The sequence below is a fragment of the Erithacus rubecula genome (assembly GCF_903797595.1).
Source record: "Erithacus rubecula genome assembly, contig: SUPER_Z_unloc_4, whole genome shotgun sequence".
Lineage (NCBI taxonomy): Eukaryota > Metazoa > Chordata > Aves > Passeriformes > Muscicapidae > Erithacus > Erithacus rubecula.
This window is the reverse complement of record NW_027635670.1, coordinates 2,282,714-2,295,201: the sequence shown is the minus strand read 5'-3', so window position 1 is coordinate 2,295,201 and position 12,488 is coordinate 2,282,714. Positions and strand designations below refer to the sequence as shown.

General features: G+C 54.2%; 2 protein-coding genes across 2 annotated transcripts in view; one reads left to right on the top strand and one right to left on the bottom strand.

Annotated features, from left to right (window-relative positions):
- The window catches only part of ATG12 (autophagy related 12), a 307,791-nt gene that overhangs the window by 96,563 nt on the left and 198,740 nt on the right, over nt 1-12,488 (top strand). The gene's annotated exons all lie outside the window — the stretch shown is intronic.
- LOC306814969 (serine/threonine-protein kinase PAK 1-like) overlaps nt 5,183-12,488 on the bottom strand; it is an 18,027-nt gene continuing 10,721 nt past the window's right edge. The window contains exons 2-12 of the mRNA XM_079331524.1: nt 10,579-10,616; nt 10,058-10,180; nt 8,969-9,110; nt 8,556-8,619; nt 7,884-7,932; nt 7,462-7,574; nt 7,085-7,202; nt 6,252-6,351; nt 5,768-5,964; nt 5,538-5,675; nt 5,183-5,297 (exon numbers count right to left, since the gene is read on the bottom strand). Of these exons, the coding sequence (XP_079187650.1) occupies nt 5,196-5,297; nt 5,538-5,675; nt 5,768-5,964; nt 6,252-6,351; nt 7,085-7,202; nt 7,462-7,574; nt 7,884-7,932; nt 8,556-8,619; nt 8,969-9,110; nt 10,058-10,180; nt 10,579-10,616 (1,184 nt within the window). The 3' untranslated portion in view covers nt 5,183-5,195. The remainder of the gene's footprint in view (nt 5,298-5,537; nt 5,676-5,767; nt 5,965-6,251; nt 6,352-7,084; nt 7,203-7,461; nt 7,575-7,883; nt 7,933-8,555; nt 8,620-8,968; nt 9,111-10,057; nt 10,181-10,578; nt 10,617-12,488) is intronic.

The window sequence follows — 12,488 nt, the reverse complement described above, 5'->3', positions numbered from 1 at the left end:
GCACACGTGCTCCGCAGAGCACAGGGCAAAGGCAAGGCCTTAGGGAGGTGCTGTCAGCCACCGCCTGACCACTTTGGCTGGGGGCTTCTGGATGTCCCCTACTCAGCGGCAATGGGAAAACCCCAAAGGCTACTTGGATACAGGAGCTCATGGAGTGACTGTTCTATGCAACATTTTATCAGCTTTTCTGTAAGATGCCTGCCACAATGTATTGAGGCATTTGCAAAAATCCAGAAGGAGCTCAGAGCTCAGCCCCAGAGCATTGTTGCTTTTCTACTTCCTTGTTCTCCTGAGCAACTAACATAGCCTGCAGCTGGCATGTAGGTGTCTAAGAAGACAGTCCAGACATGTGCCTTTTTAGATCTCTTGCATTCATTTCCCCTCTGCATTTCAGGCTTGAAGGAGTGAGGCTTGAACGATGCTGAGCTGCCTGGGATTCTCCTCAGCAAACTCTGCTTGGACCTTGCGCAAGTGCAGCCCAGTCTATGTTGCATCTGCAGCTAATTAGCCCCTGCAGAGGGGTAGGGTCCTTCCAGGGGCCCGTGTCTCCTAAGTATCCCGCAAGGCTGTGATCTGCACCTTTGGACCCCTCTGACCGCTGAGCACAGGCGGCCTGCACAGACTCGGGGCACCAAGGGGCTCACTTCTACACTGCTCCTAATTTAATGCTGCCCGTTGCCTGATGCCAAGAGACATTCTCGGGCCCTCTCAGCATCCCAGCAAAGAGATGCTTCCATGTCCAAATTCAAAACTTATCAGCCAGGGGTGCCTGGCTTGGCTGAAGCAGCACTAGGTCATGGCAGACATAGAGCCGCCAGCATCCTCAGCCACAAGGACCAAGGGTTGACTCATCCAAAACCTGAAGCTTGTCTCTGCACCAAAGGCACTGGCAAGCACAGGTGCAACTCACTGGCTCTGCATGCAGTGGCTGTGGAGGGACAGCAGCTGGCGTCTTGATGTCTCTTTGCTTCTCTTTTGCCTCTTCCTCAGCAAGAGAGGGAGCCAGAGGAGATGCTGAGCCTGCTGTTGAGGCCTGCAGACAGAGAGCAGTGAGAGAGACTGGGAGCAGGCAAACCTTTAGGAGCTGGTTTCTGTTGACTTGCGTATACAGGAAGAGGACGGGAATCACAGAGTTTGACGCAAGTGCATTCAGAGTCATGAAAATCCTACGAGGATGGGTGAATTAGCTGGGACTCCATCTTGCTGTGCATTTTGGCTGCCGCACTTGGCTTTCATCTCTGCAAAGGCTTTTCATTGGAAAATGAGGGCAGAGCCAGTGCTCCCTTTGCTACTGCTGAGGCCAACAGCCACTTGGGCTTTCTATCAGCCTCGCAGGCTGGCACTCTACGCTCTCCTGCAACAGGCCAAGCTCACAGCTTGCCCCACAATTCTTAACACGCCAGCAACGTCACAAGTTGCTTCGCCACTCACCAAAGGACCGTCTTGTCTCCATGCGCGTGTGAGGTGACCTGCAGAGAGCAGAGGAAAAGGAGCCAGATGCCCTTAGAAATGTGCCTGTCTTGTAGAATAGCACAGAACCATCTAGTCCCAACAGAGAACATTTCCCCTTTCCCAACATGCCTCCAGGAGCAACCGTTCTTTCCCATGGCAACGCAGAGAACAATAAGGCCGCTGCCCTAGGCTCTGTCTACATTTGGACCTCTTGTGCCACAAGGGAAATAGAAAGATGGTCACGGAATTGCCTGCTGCTTTTTAACAAGACAGAGTTTCCATTCTGCCCAAGAGCTCAAGCAATGTTTTCCTCTTCTCTTGGCTGCATTTGGTGTACCTCTTCAGAAACTGTATGCAGTAATGCCCATCAATTTTCTGAAGACCGTGCCCAAGGAAAGCTTCCCCCACAGGCCCTCTTCCCTGTGGCAGCTCTCTGCTGAAGACCCCTGGGAAGCCCTCCTGGGTTGAGCAGCAAACCCTAACAGGTTTAGAGCTTCTGCTGCATCGCCAAGGGTATCAGTGTCTTGGCACACCACAAAGGGTCAAGTCAGACGGCCAAGGCCCCTAAATGGCAGAATGTGCAGCCAAAGATGCTTTCCCTCACTCCCAGAGAGAACCGCAGCACGTTTACAAGTGTTTCTGAGGATCTCTCCTTAGAGTCTGCACCTTGCAGGTGCTCCAGGTTGAAGCAGCAAGCTGAAGGAATGACAGACTCCAGTGGCACGCACTGTCCCGTGCAGGGAACGCAACCTGCTGCAGGTTGCATTGCAAATGCTCTCCAGCCAGCACCTGGTACAGACACCCCTTTTGGAACTGACCCTATTGGCAACACATTTCCCACAGTGGGGGCAGCTGAATGGTCCTTTTGCTCCCAAATCAACTGGGTCACTACTCAGGCACAAAGAGCAGAGTGAAGCACAGGCCAGGTGATGTGACCCCCAGGAAAAACCTTCACTTACGAGTCAGTCGCACCAGGCAGTAGCCGGAAAAGGCAACAGAAAAAACGGTGCAAGCCGCGGCACACACTCTCCCGATCATTTTAGCGGTGCTCTGCAGGCTTGCACACTGAATGTCAGCCGAGGGAAGAAGCAAGGCTTCTCTCAGGCTGCTGGCCGTCTGCTGAGAACCCTTTGATCACACGGATCCTCCTGCAGCCGGCGAGCGCAAGAGCTGCTCTGGACAGCGAGGCCTTGCGCGCACCGGGACGACGCTGTGCTGACAGCTCTGTGACGTGGCACCGCTTCCGTGACCTCACAAGAGCAGCTGCTCTGCCTTTGTTGCCGTACTTGTGGCAAGCAACTCCATCTCCTGTACAGCTGATGCACAGGAAAAGCCTGGCAGTTTCTCCTCAGGCATAAAACACCAGCAAAAATCCTCACGCTTCATGAGGCAGCGCTCGACACATCCCAGGCGGTATCAGAAAATGCGCTGGAACAGCTGGCACCCAAGAAATGCCAGCAAACGTCTCTTTTGGTCTCCAGGTCTTTGAATAAAACACAGTCTGCTTCTACCTTCTGGCATCTCAGTTGCTTCTCAAAAGCCAAACTTCTTCAATGATATTCAGGGGGCAAAAGAAGCAAGGCAAATCAATTTCCAGGCCTATTGCCCTGTGCAGTTGCTTCTCGAGCACATGGATGTGTGTTCACCTTAGCTTTGACTCAGTTTGGAGCCTCGTGACCTCCCTTTGTGTCAGGGAGATGCTGGCTTATCTCCTGATGCAAAGTTCTTCTCGTCCTGCTTGCTGTTCCTCTGGCAACTTCAAGTCTCAGAAGATCCAGAAGAGCCGTGCGCTCCTTCTTGGGCTGCCACAGTTTTGTTGCGTTGCAGCTCTGGCTGCAGCCTGTGGCCCACGGCTCTGCAATGGCCTGCAGATGTCGAGCCCGAGGAAGGCCCCTTTGCAACAGTCCATAGCCGCACTCTCACAGGTGTTTGCCCAGGCTCCGTGCTCCCTGGAAGATTCCCTGCAGGCATATGCATAGCCAAATGCCAGGAGAAATGACCTGTACTCACTGTGTTCTCTTGCAGAATCCCAAATGAAAGACAGGAGCCAGCTTGAGAGAGAAAGAAAATACTGGGTGCCAGGAGGGATCAAGTGCATGCAACTCCTCTGGAAACCAGCTCTGCTCACCCACAGAACAACGGTCCCAGGCTTAGCTCACTTTCCTGGTGACTCAGCCCACACAGATCCTCATCTGCTGGACGTGTGGGGAGGGTCCGCAGTGACGCGGAGTCCCCAGGCAGGTGTGAAGGAGAGCCACTTGATTAGAGAACGTTCCACACTTTTCACTCGTAAAAACATCATTCAACCAATCCCCCTGAAGCACAATGTGAACATACCGTGCTTTTTCTACCTCTCCAGTGGCCTTTCTAGCTCCAATTCAGCTGAGTCACTTTCCCCCAGTCCTTTCCTCCTCAGCTGCAGTAGCAGGCCTGAGGCATGATTTTACAAGGCCTTCCCTTTGGGAGCTTTGGCCTGTGTGCAACAGGTGGACAAGACAGTGTTTTGGAGGGGCCTTAGGCTGGGCTCTTCACACTTCAGATGCTGAGGGTAGGATTTGAAAATCAATGCTACTGCAATGGCCCTGCCCTTCCTGGTTGAAAAAAAAGACTGATTGTGGCACTCAGTGCCTTGAGTGAGTAGTTGAGAAGGTTGTAGGTTACACGTTGGACTTGATAAGCTCAACAACCTTTTCCAACCTACTTCATTCTCTGTCATTTTTCATAAGTGTGAAATTCTATTGCTGAAAATCTGCAGTAGTTAGCCACAAGAGTTCCCTCCATTTGAAAGCGTCCGGTTTTCCCCATTTGCAAGTCAGCTCCCATCAAGCAGGCAATTGCAGGGCTTAGAGAAGGAAGAATGACACCTCAGCAAGGAATGCCGAGCGCAGGCCCTCGGATCCCCTGGAGCAGAGCACCTTGAAGGCCCAAAGCATGAAGAGAGGGAATCGTAAGGAAAACGTGTGCTTCCAGCGCTCCTTTACTCTTCCATAGCCAGTGACCGCCAGGAAAGTGGGGCAAGCGGGGCCGGGTCCCTCCTCCTGCCCCGCTGGGAGGGGCGGCTGGCGCTGGAGGATTCCAGGGCGAGAGGGACAACATCTCTAGAGGGCAGCTGGTGTGGGGCCGCTGTCAGGGGGCTGTGGGGCGGGGAGGGGACCCTCCGTGAGGGGGAGGAGTCTTGGGCCGCTCGGAAGCAGAGCAAAGCCATGAACGGGAGAAGCCATCTGCAGCACACGGCTTCCAAGACACGGACCAGTTCAGAGCCAGCGCGGCAAGGAAGGGAAACTACCAGGGCTCTGGAGGCTTCTGAGCTTTTATTGCCACTCCTACTGAAACTAAGGGCTGCAACTGAGTGTCTTCTGGCTACTTGATCATCTTCATCTTCCTCATTCTGTCTTCCAGCTGGTTTTTGGAGCACTGACACGTCGCAGCACGTGCGTGGCCAAGTTCTTCTGAGTCTCAGCTTGTTCTTTGATAGCTTCATTCTTATTTCTCCTTGAAGGATAATTCTGAACTAGCCTACATCAACAATACATCTACTCTTATCTGAACAATGCTGCATTAACAAAGCTTTCTAGACTCTACAGTCCTAACTAAAACCTAAGTAAACCTAAGAAAATCTTCAACGGTGAAATGTCCTAAGGCTGGCAGAGGTCCTTATAAAACTCAGGGGATGGCTGAATCTCAGTGTCTACAGCAGGCATGCCCTCTCCATTCCTCTCAGCTGGCGAGGCACAGAGTCTTCCTCAGGCGCAAGCGTCTTCTCTCCCCTCTTCCTGCACTTGCTTGGCTGAGGTGATGAGAGCAGCCAGGCTGGAGGCAGGATCGCCCGAGGTCACAAATGGATGCTGCCCAGAGGAAAAAACAAAACAAGAAAGGAACCCTTGTCACTTGGCAAGACCACAGGCTCCAGCAGGATTGCTCTGGCTCCGGGAAGATGCACAAAGAGGACCGAGGGCACCGTCTGCCCCTCGGCCTCCCTGTGCCGCCCCTGTCTCAGCCAGGCCCACGTGGCCCACCCTCCTTTCCATCCCTTCCTGCGGGGCTCCTCAGCTCGCAGGCCCTTTGGCCGCTTGGCTTTTTCTCACCTGCAGCAGTTCCTGGGCAGACCAGCGCCTGTCCTCGTCTGCCTGCAGGCAGCACCGCAGGAAGTCGCGCAGGAGAGCCGAGTGGTGCCTGGGGTTCTGCAGTTTTGGGGGCCCGTTCCTTTCCATCAGTTCAAAAACCTTCAAGAAATGGCAGAGGACACTGCGGCTGATCCTTTCCTAGCCACAACAGCTCTGACCACACGCAGCCCCCTTTAGGAGCTCCACCTTACCCTCAGACGGGCTTCCCTCTGGTAAGGAGCTTCCCCTTCCACCATTTCCAGCCCCATGATCCCCAGCGACCAGATGTCCACTTTGGGGCCGTAGGCTTCTCCTCTCACCACTTGCGGTGCCATCCAGCTGGGAGTGCCCACCCTGGAGCTGCGCTTGCTGCGCTCGCGGCTCAGCTGAGCACAGAGGCCAAAGTCCGCTGAGGAGAAACACAAAGCCTGTCAGAGGCAGCTCCCCCTGCCAAACCGGCCAAAAGCATTGCCCACCCCAAGCCTGAAAAGGCCACCACGCTGCAGCCGGCTGCAAAAGCAGCCCTGATCTGCTCCCACGGAGGAGCTGCAGCCCGCAAAATAAGGCTTTGGCTGCCACAAAAACACCCTCACCTTCCTCACACTGGCCCAGCAGCACTTCTGGGCAACTGGCAGTCACCCTGAAGCAGCCCCGGAGCACATGCTGGCAACGCTGCACCTGCCCAGGGATACCCACCCAATTTGACAGATCCGTCCATGCCCACGAGAACGTTGTCGCTTTTGACGTCTCTGTGGATGACTTGGCGGGAATGAAGGAAACGCAATCCTTGTAGGCACTGAGAGAGAAAGGACGGAGGCAAAGGGAGAAGTTCAGCACCTGATGACAAGCTACAGAAAAGGAGAGGGCTCCATGAGACTGCCAGCTCTGTCATGGAGTTGAGAGGCAGGGCACAACATCACGGTGAGAAAAGAGAAAGGGAAAGAGCATGCTGCTTCAACACTCTCTGAAGAGGTCTCTCTTCTTGGAAGGCATCTGAGATTCCTAAAGCCCTTGCTGGTTTTGGTAAAAAACACATGAAACTTGGCTAAGAGGCGGAATGGCAAAGATTTTCCTGAAAGCCTTGTGGCAGCAGAGGAGGAAGCAGCAAATTTGACCTGTGTCCAGAATGCCATCTGGCCTGAAAGCCTCTCCTTTGAGGCTGAGGACATCTCCATTGCCCCGAGCTTGGAAATTTGCAACCTGCAAGCCTTCTTAGAGGGGCAAGGAATGTAGCACAGCCAGATAGGCTGCATGCAAAGGTTGAGAGGAACAGCTGACAAGAGAAAAGAAGTGAAACCAAGCGAGCGAGCCAGCATAAGCACCAGAAGACAAACAGTATGCAAGCGTGCAAGAACAGAGCCAAGGGAGTGCAGGGACACCGGCAGGCAGCTCATTCCACATGTTCCTTCTTCTTCTGCGGGATGTGACATCAGCTCCAAAAGAAAGCCGTGAGCAAGAAATCTCTGCTGACGCCAGATGACAAGGGCCATGTTGGGCAGGCCAGGGCAAGCACAAGCGGCACCCCTCACCTCCCGACAGACAGCGCCGATCTGTCCTTCCTCCAGGAACACTGCCCTGAGCACACCAGACAAGGTGCCGCCATCCATGAACTCCATGGCCAGCCACAGTTCCCCATCGACCAGGTAGCTGGAAGAAGAAAACCAGAGCATGCTGAGAGAGCAATAGCCACAGCTCGCTCACCCCAGGGCCTGAGGCAGCCTTTTGCACCTGCCCTCCAAGCTACGTATGCCACAAGAGATCATTGCATGCTGAGTGCCACCTCCTGCCATGCCCTGGCAATTACTAGGGAAATCATCAACAGCTCCCTTCTCTGCCACACACCTAAGGGCTTGCTCTCTTCTACCTTGCCCTGTCTAAAGGAACAGCAACGTGACAAGAGCCCAACCTGTCTAAGTAGGTGACAATATTGGCATTCCTGTTGTTCCTCATGGCCAGGATTTCACTGACCGCCAGCTCCTCGGATGCCTCCTCCTGAAGGCTCATTTTCTTGATGGCCACCTGAAAGGACATTGAAAACCAGTAACTAGAGAAATCGCTCCTTGCCCGAGATCTCAGGGAGCACAGAGCAAGTGCTTGCGCAAAGACACAGCGAGCTGTGCCAAACTGCCCTGCTACTGGACAGCAGAGTTTAGGAGAGGCACCACAGCCCATCCCAAGTGCATACTGCAGTCCCAGCACAGACTGTGCTTCAGAGCAACAGCCTCTTCTGCAGACATGCAGCGGCCACCCAGAGCTCCAGGCTGAGCTGACAGCAGTGGGGAAAGCGCTCCAGAGCTGCAAAATCTGCTGGGGGTGTCGACCCTTTACCTGTCGTCCTGTGCTGGCATCGAGTGCTTTATAAACAGTTCCAAATCCCCTGGAAAGAAAACAGCAGCAGAGAAAGGCCTTCAGTCTGTGGCAGTGAAGGCAAGGCCAGGCAGGAGACGTCCCCAGGCTGCCTGGCCTCTCTAGAAAATGCCTGGCTGCGGAGTCACTTGGGCCCGTAGCTCATCAGCCCACCAGCCTCTGCCATGCAGGGCAGGGTGCGCAAGAGCAAACTCAGCTCCAGCATGAAGACCAAGGGCTGCTGCAAAGCTCCAAGGCACACGCCCAGTAAGGTCTGTTCCAGACCTAATGGCAGCTGTACTCATGAGTGGGTGTGCATGCATGCGCGCGCAAAAAAGCGGAGAAAAATCGTATTGCAAACACTGTGGTTGAGAGTCTGACGATTCTTGGGTGCCAAGGTGCTCTTCCTAGGCCATAAAGCTGCAGAGGAAGGGGATCTTCCACGTCCTGCTCTTTGCCGCAAGCAGGACATTGCCGGCAGCCAGTTGGCTTTGATGATCCCTTTGGACTGCCCTGACTCAGCAGTCCTGAGAAGCGGCAGGAGGGCAAGGCTGAGTTTGACCGTGTTTGGAGCTTGCCTGATTTCACGCTTGATATTGCACCAGCCAAAGACCTGGCCCACGCTTTTGTATAAGGAGCAGGCGTCACACTTACCCTCGTCCAAGTTCTTCAAAGGCCGTGTATCTCTGCTTTGGCTGGCTCACACTCACAATGCTCCCTGAAAGACAAAAGCAGTGCACGGCACTCACTGTCAAACAGACATGCCACTGCACACATGATCCCAAGTGCAGCCCAACTGTGGCGAGCTCAAGCAGAAACAATCCTCTCTGCTTTTGTCTTTGGCACAGAAAGCAGCCCAGGCAGAGCCAAGGCAGTCCCAGCTGCCCTCAGGGGCACCAGGAGCAGCCCCAGCGCTCTGACACTGTCTCAGAGCACAGGCACAGGTTCTGCAGGGAGTCCCAAGTGCCTGTGAGACACTGAACCCAGGAGGAGCTTCTGCCACGGCCAACAGCGAGACATGCAGACAACACAGTGCCCTGGCCGACAAGAAATGACACCAGACGTACTCAGCGTCTTCAGGCTCTGCTCCTCTCTCGTCTGGGGCTGCCGGGCTGGGCTGCTGGACCAAGCACTGGCAGCTGGGGCAGCGCCGGATGCCACAGGTGCTGCTGCTCCGGCAGCATGCTGAAGTGCAGAGGCTGTGTGGAGCTGGAGAGGAAAGGATTGCCCGTCAGAAGGGTGGCTGGCACACGTGCTCCGCAGAGCACATGGCAAAGGCAAGGCCTTAGGGCGCTGCTGTCAGCCTCCCTCAGGCCGCTTTGGCTGGGGGCTTCTGGATGTCCCCTACTCAGCGGCAATGGGAAAACCCCAAAGGCTACTTGGATACAGGAGCTCATGGAGTGACTGTTCTATGCAACATTTTATCAGCTTTTCTGTAAGATGCCTGCCACAATGTATTGAGGCATTTGCAAAAATCCAGAAGGAGCTCAGAGCTCAGCCCCAGAGCATTGTTGCTTTTCTATTTCCTTGTTCTCCTGAGCAACTAACATAGCCTGCAGCTGGCATGTAGGTGTCTAAGAAGACAGTCCAGACATGTGCCTTTTTAGATCTCTTGCATTCATTTCCCCTCTGCATTTCAGGCTTGAAGGAGTGAGGCTTGAACGATGCTGAGCTGCCTGGGATTCTCCTCAGCAAACTCTGCTTGGACCTTGCGCAAGTGCAGCCCAGTCTATGTTGCATCTGCAGCTAATTAGCCCCTGCAGAGGGGTAGGGTCCTTCCAGGGGCCCGTGTCTCCTAAGTATCCCGCAAGGCTGTGATCTGCACCTTTGGACCCCTCTGACCGCTGAGCACAGGCGGCCTGCACAGACTCGGGGCACCAAGGGGCTCACTTCTACACTGCTCCTAATTTAATGCTGCCCGTTGCCTGATGCCAAGAGACATTCTCGGGCCCTCTCAGCATCCCAGCAAAGAGATGCTTCCATGTCCAAATTCAAAACTTATCAGCCAGGGGTGCCTGGCTTGGCTGAAGCAGCACTAGGTCATGGCAGACATAGAGCCGCCAGCATCCTCAGCCACAAGGACCAAGGGTTGACTCATCCAAAACCTGAAGCTTGTCTCTGCACCAAAGGCACTGGCAAGCACAGGTGCAACTCACTGGCTCTGCATGCAGTGGCTGTGGAGGGACAGCAGCTGGCGTCTTGATGTCTCTTTGCTTCTCTTTTGCCTCTTCCTCAGCAAGAGAGGGAGCCAGAGGAGATGCTGAGCCTGCTGTTGAGGCCTGCAGACAGAGAGCAGTGAGAGAGACTGGGAGCAGGCAAACCTTTAGGAGCTGGTTTCTGTTGACTTGCGTATACAGGAAGAGGACGGGAATCACAGAGTTTGACGCAAGTGCATTCAGAGTCATGAAAATCCTACGAGGATGGGTGAATTAGCTGGGACTCCATCTTGCTGTGCATTTTGGCTGCCGCACTTGGCTTTCATCTCTGCAAAGGCTTTTCATTGGAAAATGAGGGCAGAGCCAGTGCTCCCTTTGCTACTGCTGAGGCCAACAGCCACTTGGGCTTTCTATCAGCCTCGCAGGCTGGCACTCTACGCTCTCCTGCAACAGGCCAAGCTCACAGCTTGCCCCACAATTCTTAACACGCCAGCAACGTCACAAGTTCCTTCGCCACTCACCAAAGGACCGTCTTGTCTCCATGTGCGTCTGAGGTGACCTGCAGCGAGCAAAGGAAAAGGAGACAGATGCCCTTAGAAATGTGCCAGTCTTGTGGAGTAGCACAGAACAATTTAGTCCCAACAGAGAACATTTCCCCTTTCCCAACATGCCTCCAGGAGCAACCGTTCTTTCCCACGGCAAGTAAGAGAACAAGAAGGGACACTACCCTAGGCTCAGTCTACATTTGGACCTCTTGTGCCAGGAGGGAAATAGAAACATGGTCACGGAATTGCCTGCTGCTTTTTAACAAGCCGGACTTTCTCTTCTGCCCAACAGCTCAAGCCATGTTTTCCTCTCCTCCTTGCTGCATTTGATGGACTTCTTCAGAAACTGCGTGCAGTAATCCCCATCCATTTTCTGAAGACCATACCCAAGGAAAGCTTCCCCCTCGGGCCCTCTTCCCTGTGCCAGCTCTCTGCTGAAGAGCCCTGGGAACGCCTCCTGGCTTCAGCAGCAAACCCTAAACTGGTGTGAACTTTGTGCTGCATCGCCAAGGCAATCAGTGTCTTGGCACACCATAAAGGCTGGAGTCAGACGGCCAAGGCCCCTAAATGGCAGAATGTGCAGCCAAAGATGCTTTCCCTCACTCCCAGAGAGAACCGCAGCACGTTTACAAGTGTTTCTGAGGATCTCTCCTTAGAGTCTGCACCTTGCAGGTGCTCCAGGTTGAAGCAGCAAGCTGAAGGAATGACAGACTCCAGTGGCACGCACTGTCCCGTGCAGGGAACGCAACCTGCTGCAGGTTGCATTGCAAATGCTCTCCAGCCAGCACCTGGTACAGACACCCCTTTTGGAACTGACCCTATTGGCAACACATTTCCCACAGTGGGGGCAGCTGAATGGTCCTTTTGCTCCCAAATCAACTGGGTCACTACTCAGGCACAAAGAGCAGAGTGAAGCACAGGCCAGGTGATGTGACCCCCAGGAAAAACCTTCACTTACGAGTCAGTCGCACCAGGCAGTAGCCGGAAAAGGCAACAGAAAAAAACGGTGCAAGCCGCGGCACACACTCTCCCGATCATTTTAGCGGTGCTCTGCAGGCTTGCACACTGAATGTCAGCCGAGGGAAGAAGCAAGGCTTCTCTCAGGCTGCTGGCCGTCTGCTGAGAACCCTTTGATCACACGGATCCTCCTGCAGCCGGCGAGCGCAAGAGCTGCTCTGGACAGCGAGGCCTTGCGCGCACCGGGACGACGCTGTGCTGACAGCTCTGTGACGTGGCACCGCTTCCGTGACCTCACAAGAGCAGCTGCTCTGCCTTTGTTGCCGTACTTGTGGCCAGCAACTCCATCTCCTGTACAGCTGATGCACAGGAAAAGCTTGGCAGTTTCTCCTCAGGCATAAAACACCAGCAAAAATCCTCACGCTTCATGAGGCAGCGCTCGACACATCCCAGGCGGTATCAGAAAATGCGCTGGAACAGCTGGCACCCAAGAAATGCCAGCAAACGTCTCTTTTGGTCTCCAGGTCTTTGAATAAAACACAGTCTGCTTCTACCTTCTGGCATCTCAGTTGCTTCTCAAAAGCCAAACTTCTTCAATGATATTCAGGGGGCAAAAGAAGCAAGGCAAATCAATTTCCAGGCCTATTGCCCTGTGCAGTTGCTTCTCGAGCACATGGATGCGTGTTCACCGTTGCTTTGACTCAGTTTGGAGCATTGTGACCTCCCTTTGGGTCAGGGAGATGCTGGCTTATCTCCTGATGCAAATCTCTTCTTCTGCTCCTTGCTGTTCCTCGGACAACTTCAAGTGTCACAACAGCAGAAGAGCCGTGCGCTGATTCTTGGGCTGCCACAGTTTTGTTGTGTTGCAGCTCTGGCTGCAGCCTGCGGCCCACGGCTCTGCAACGGCCTGCAGATGTGGAGCCCAAAGA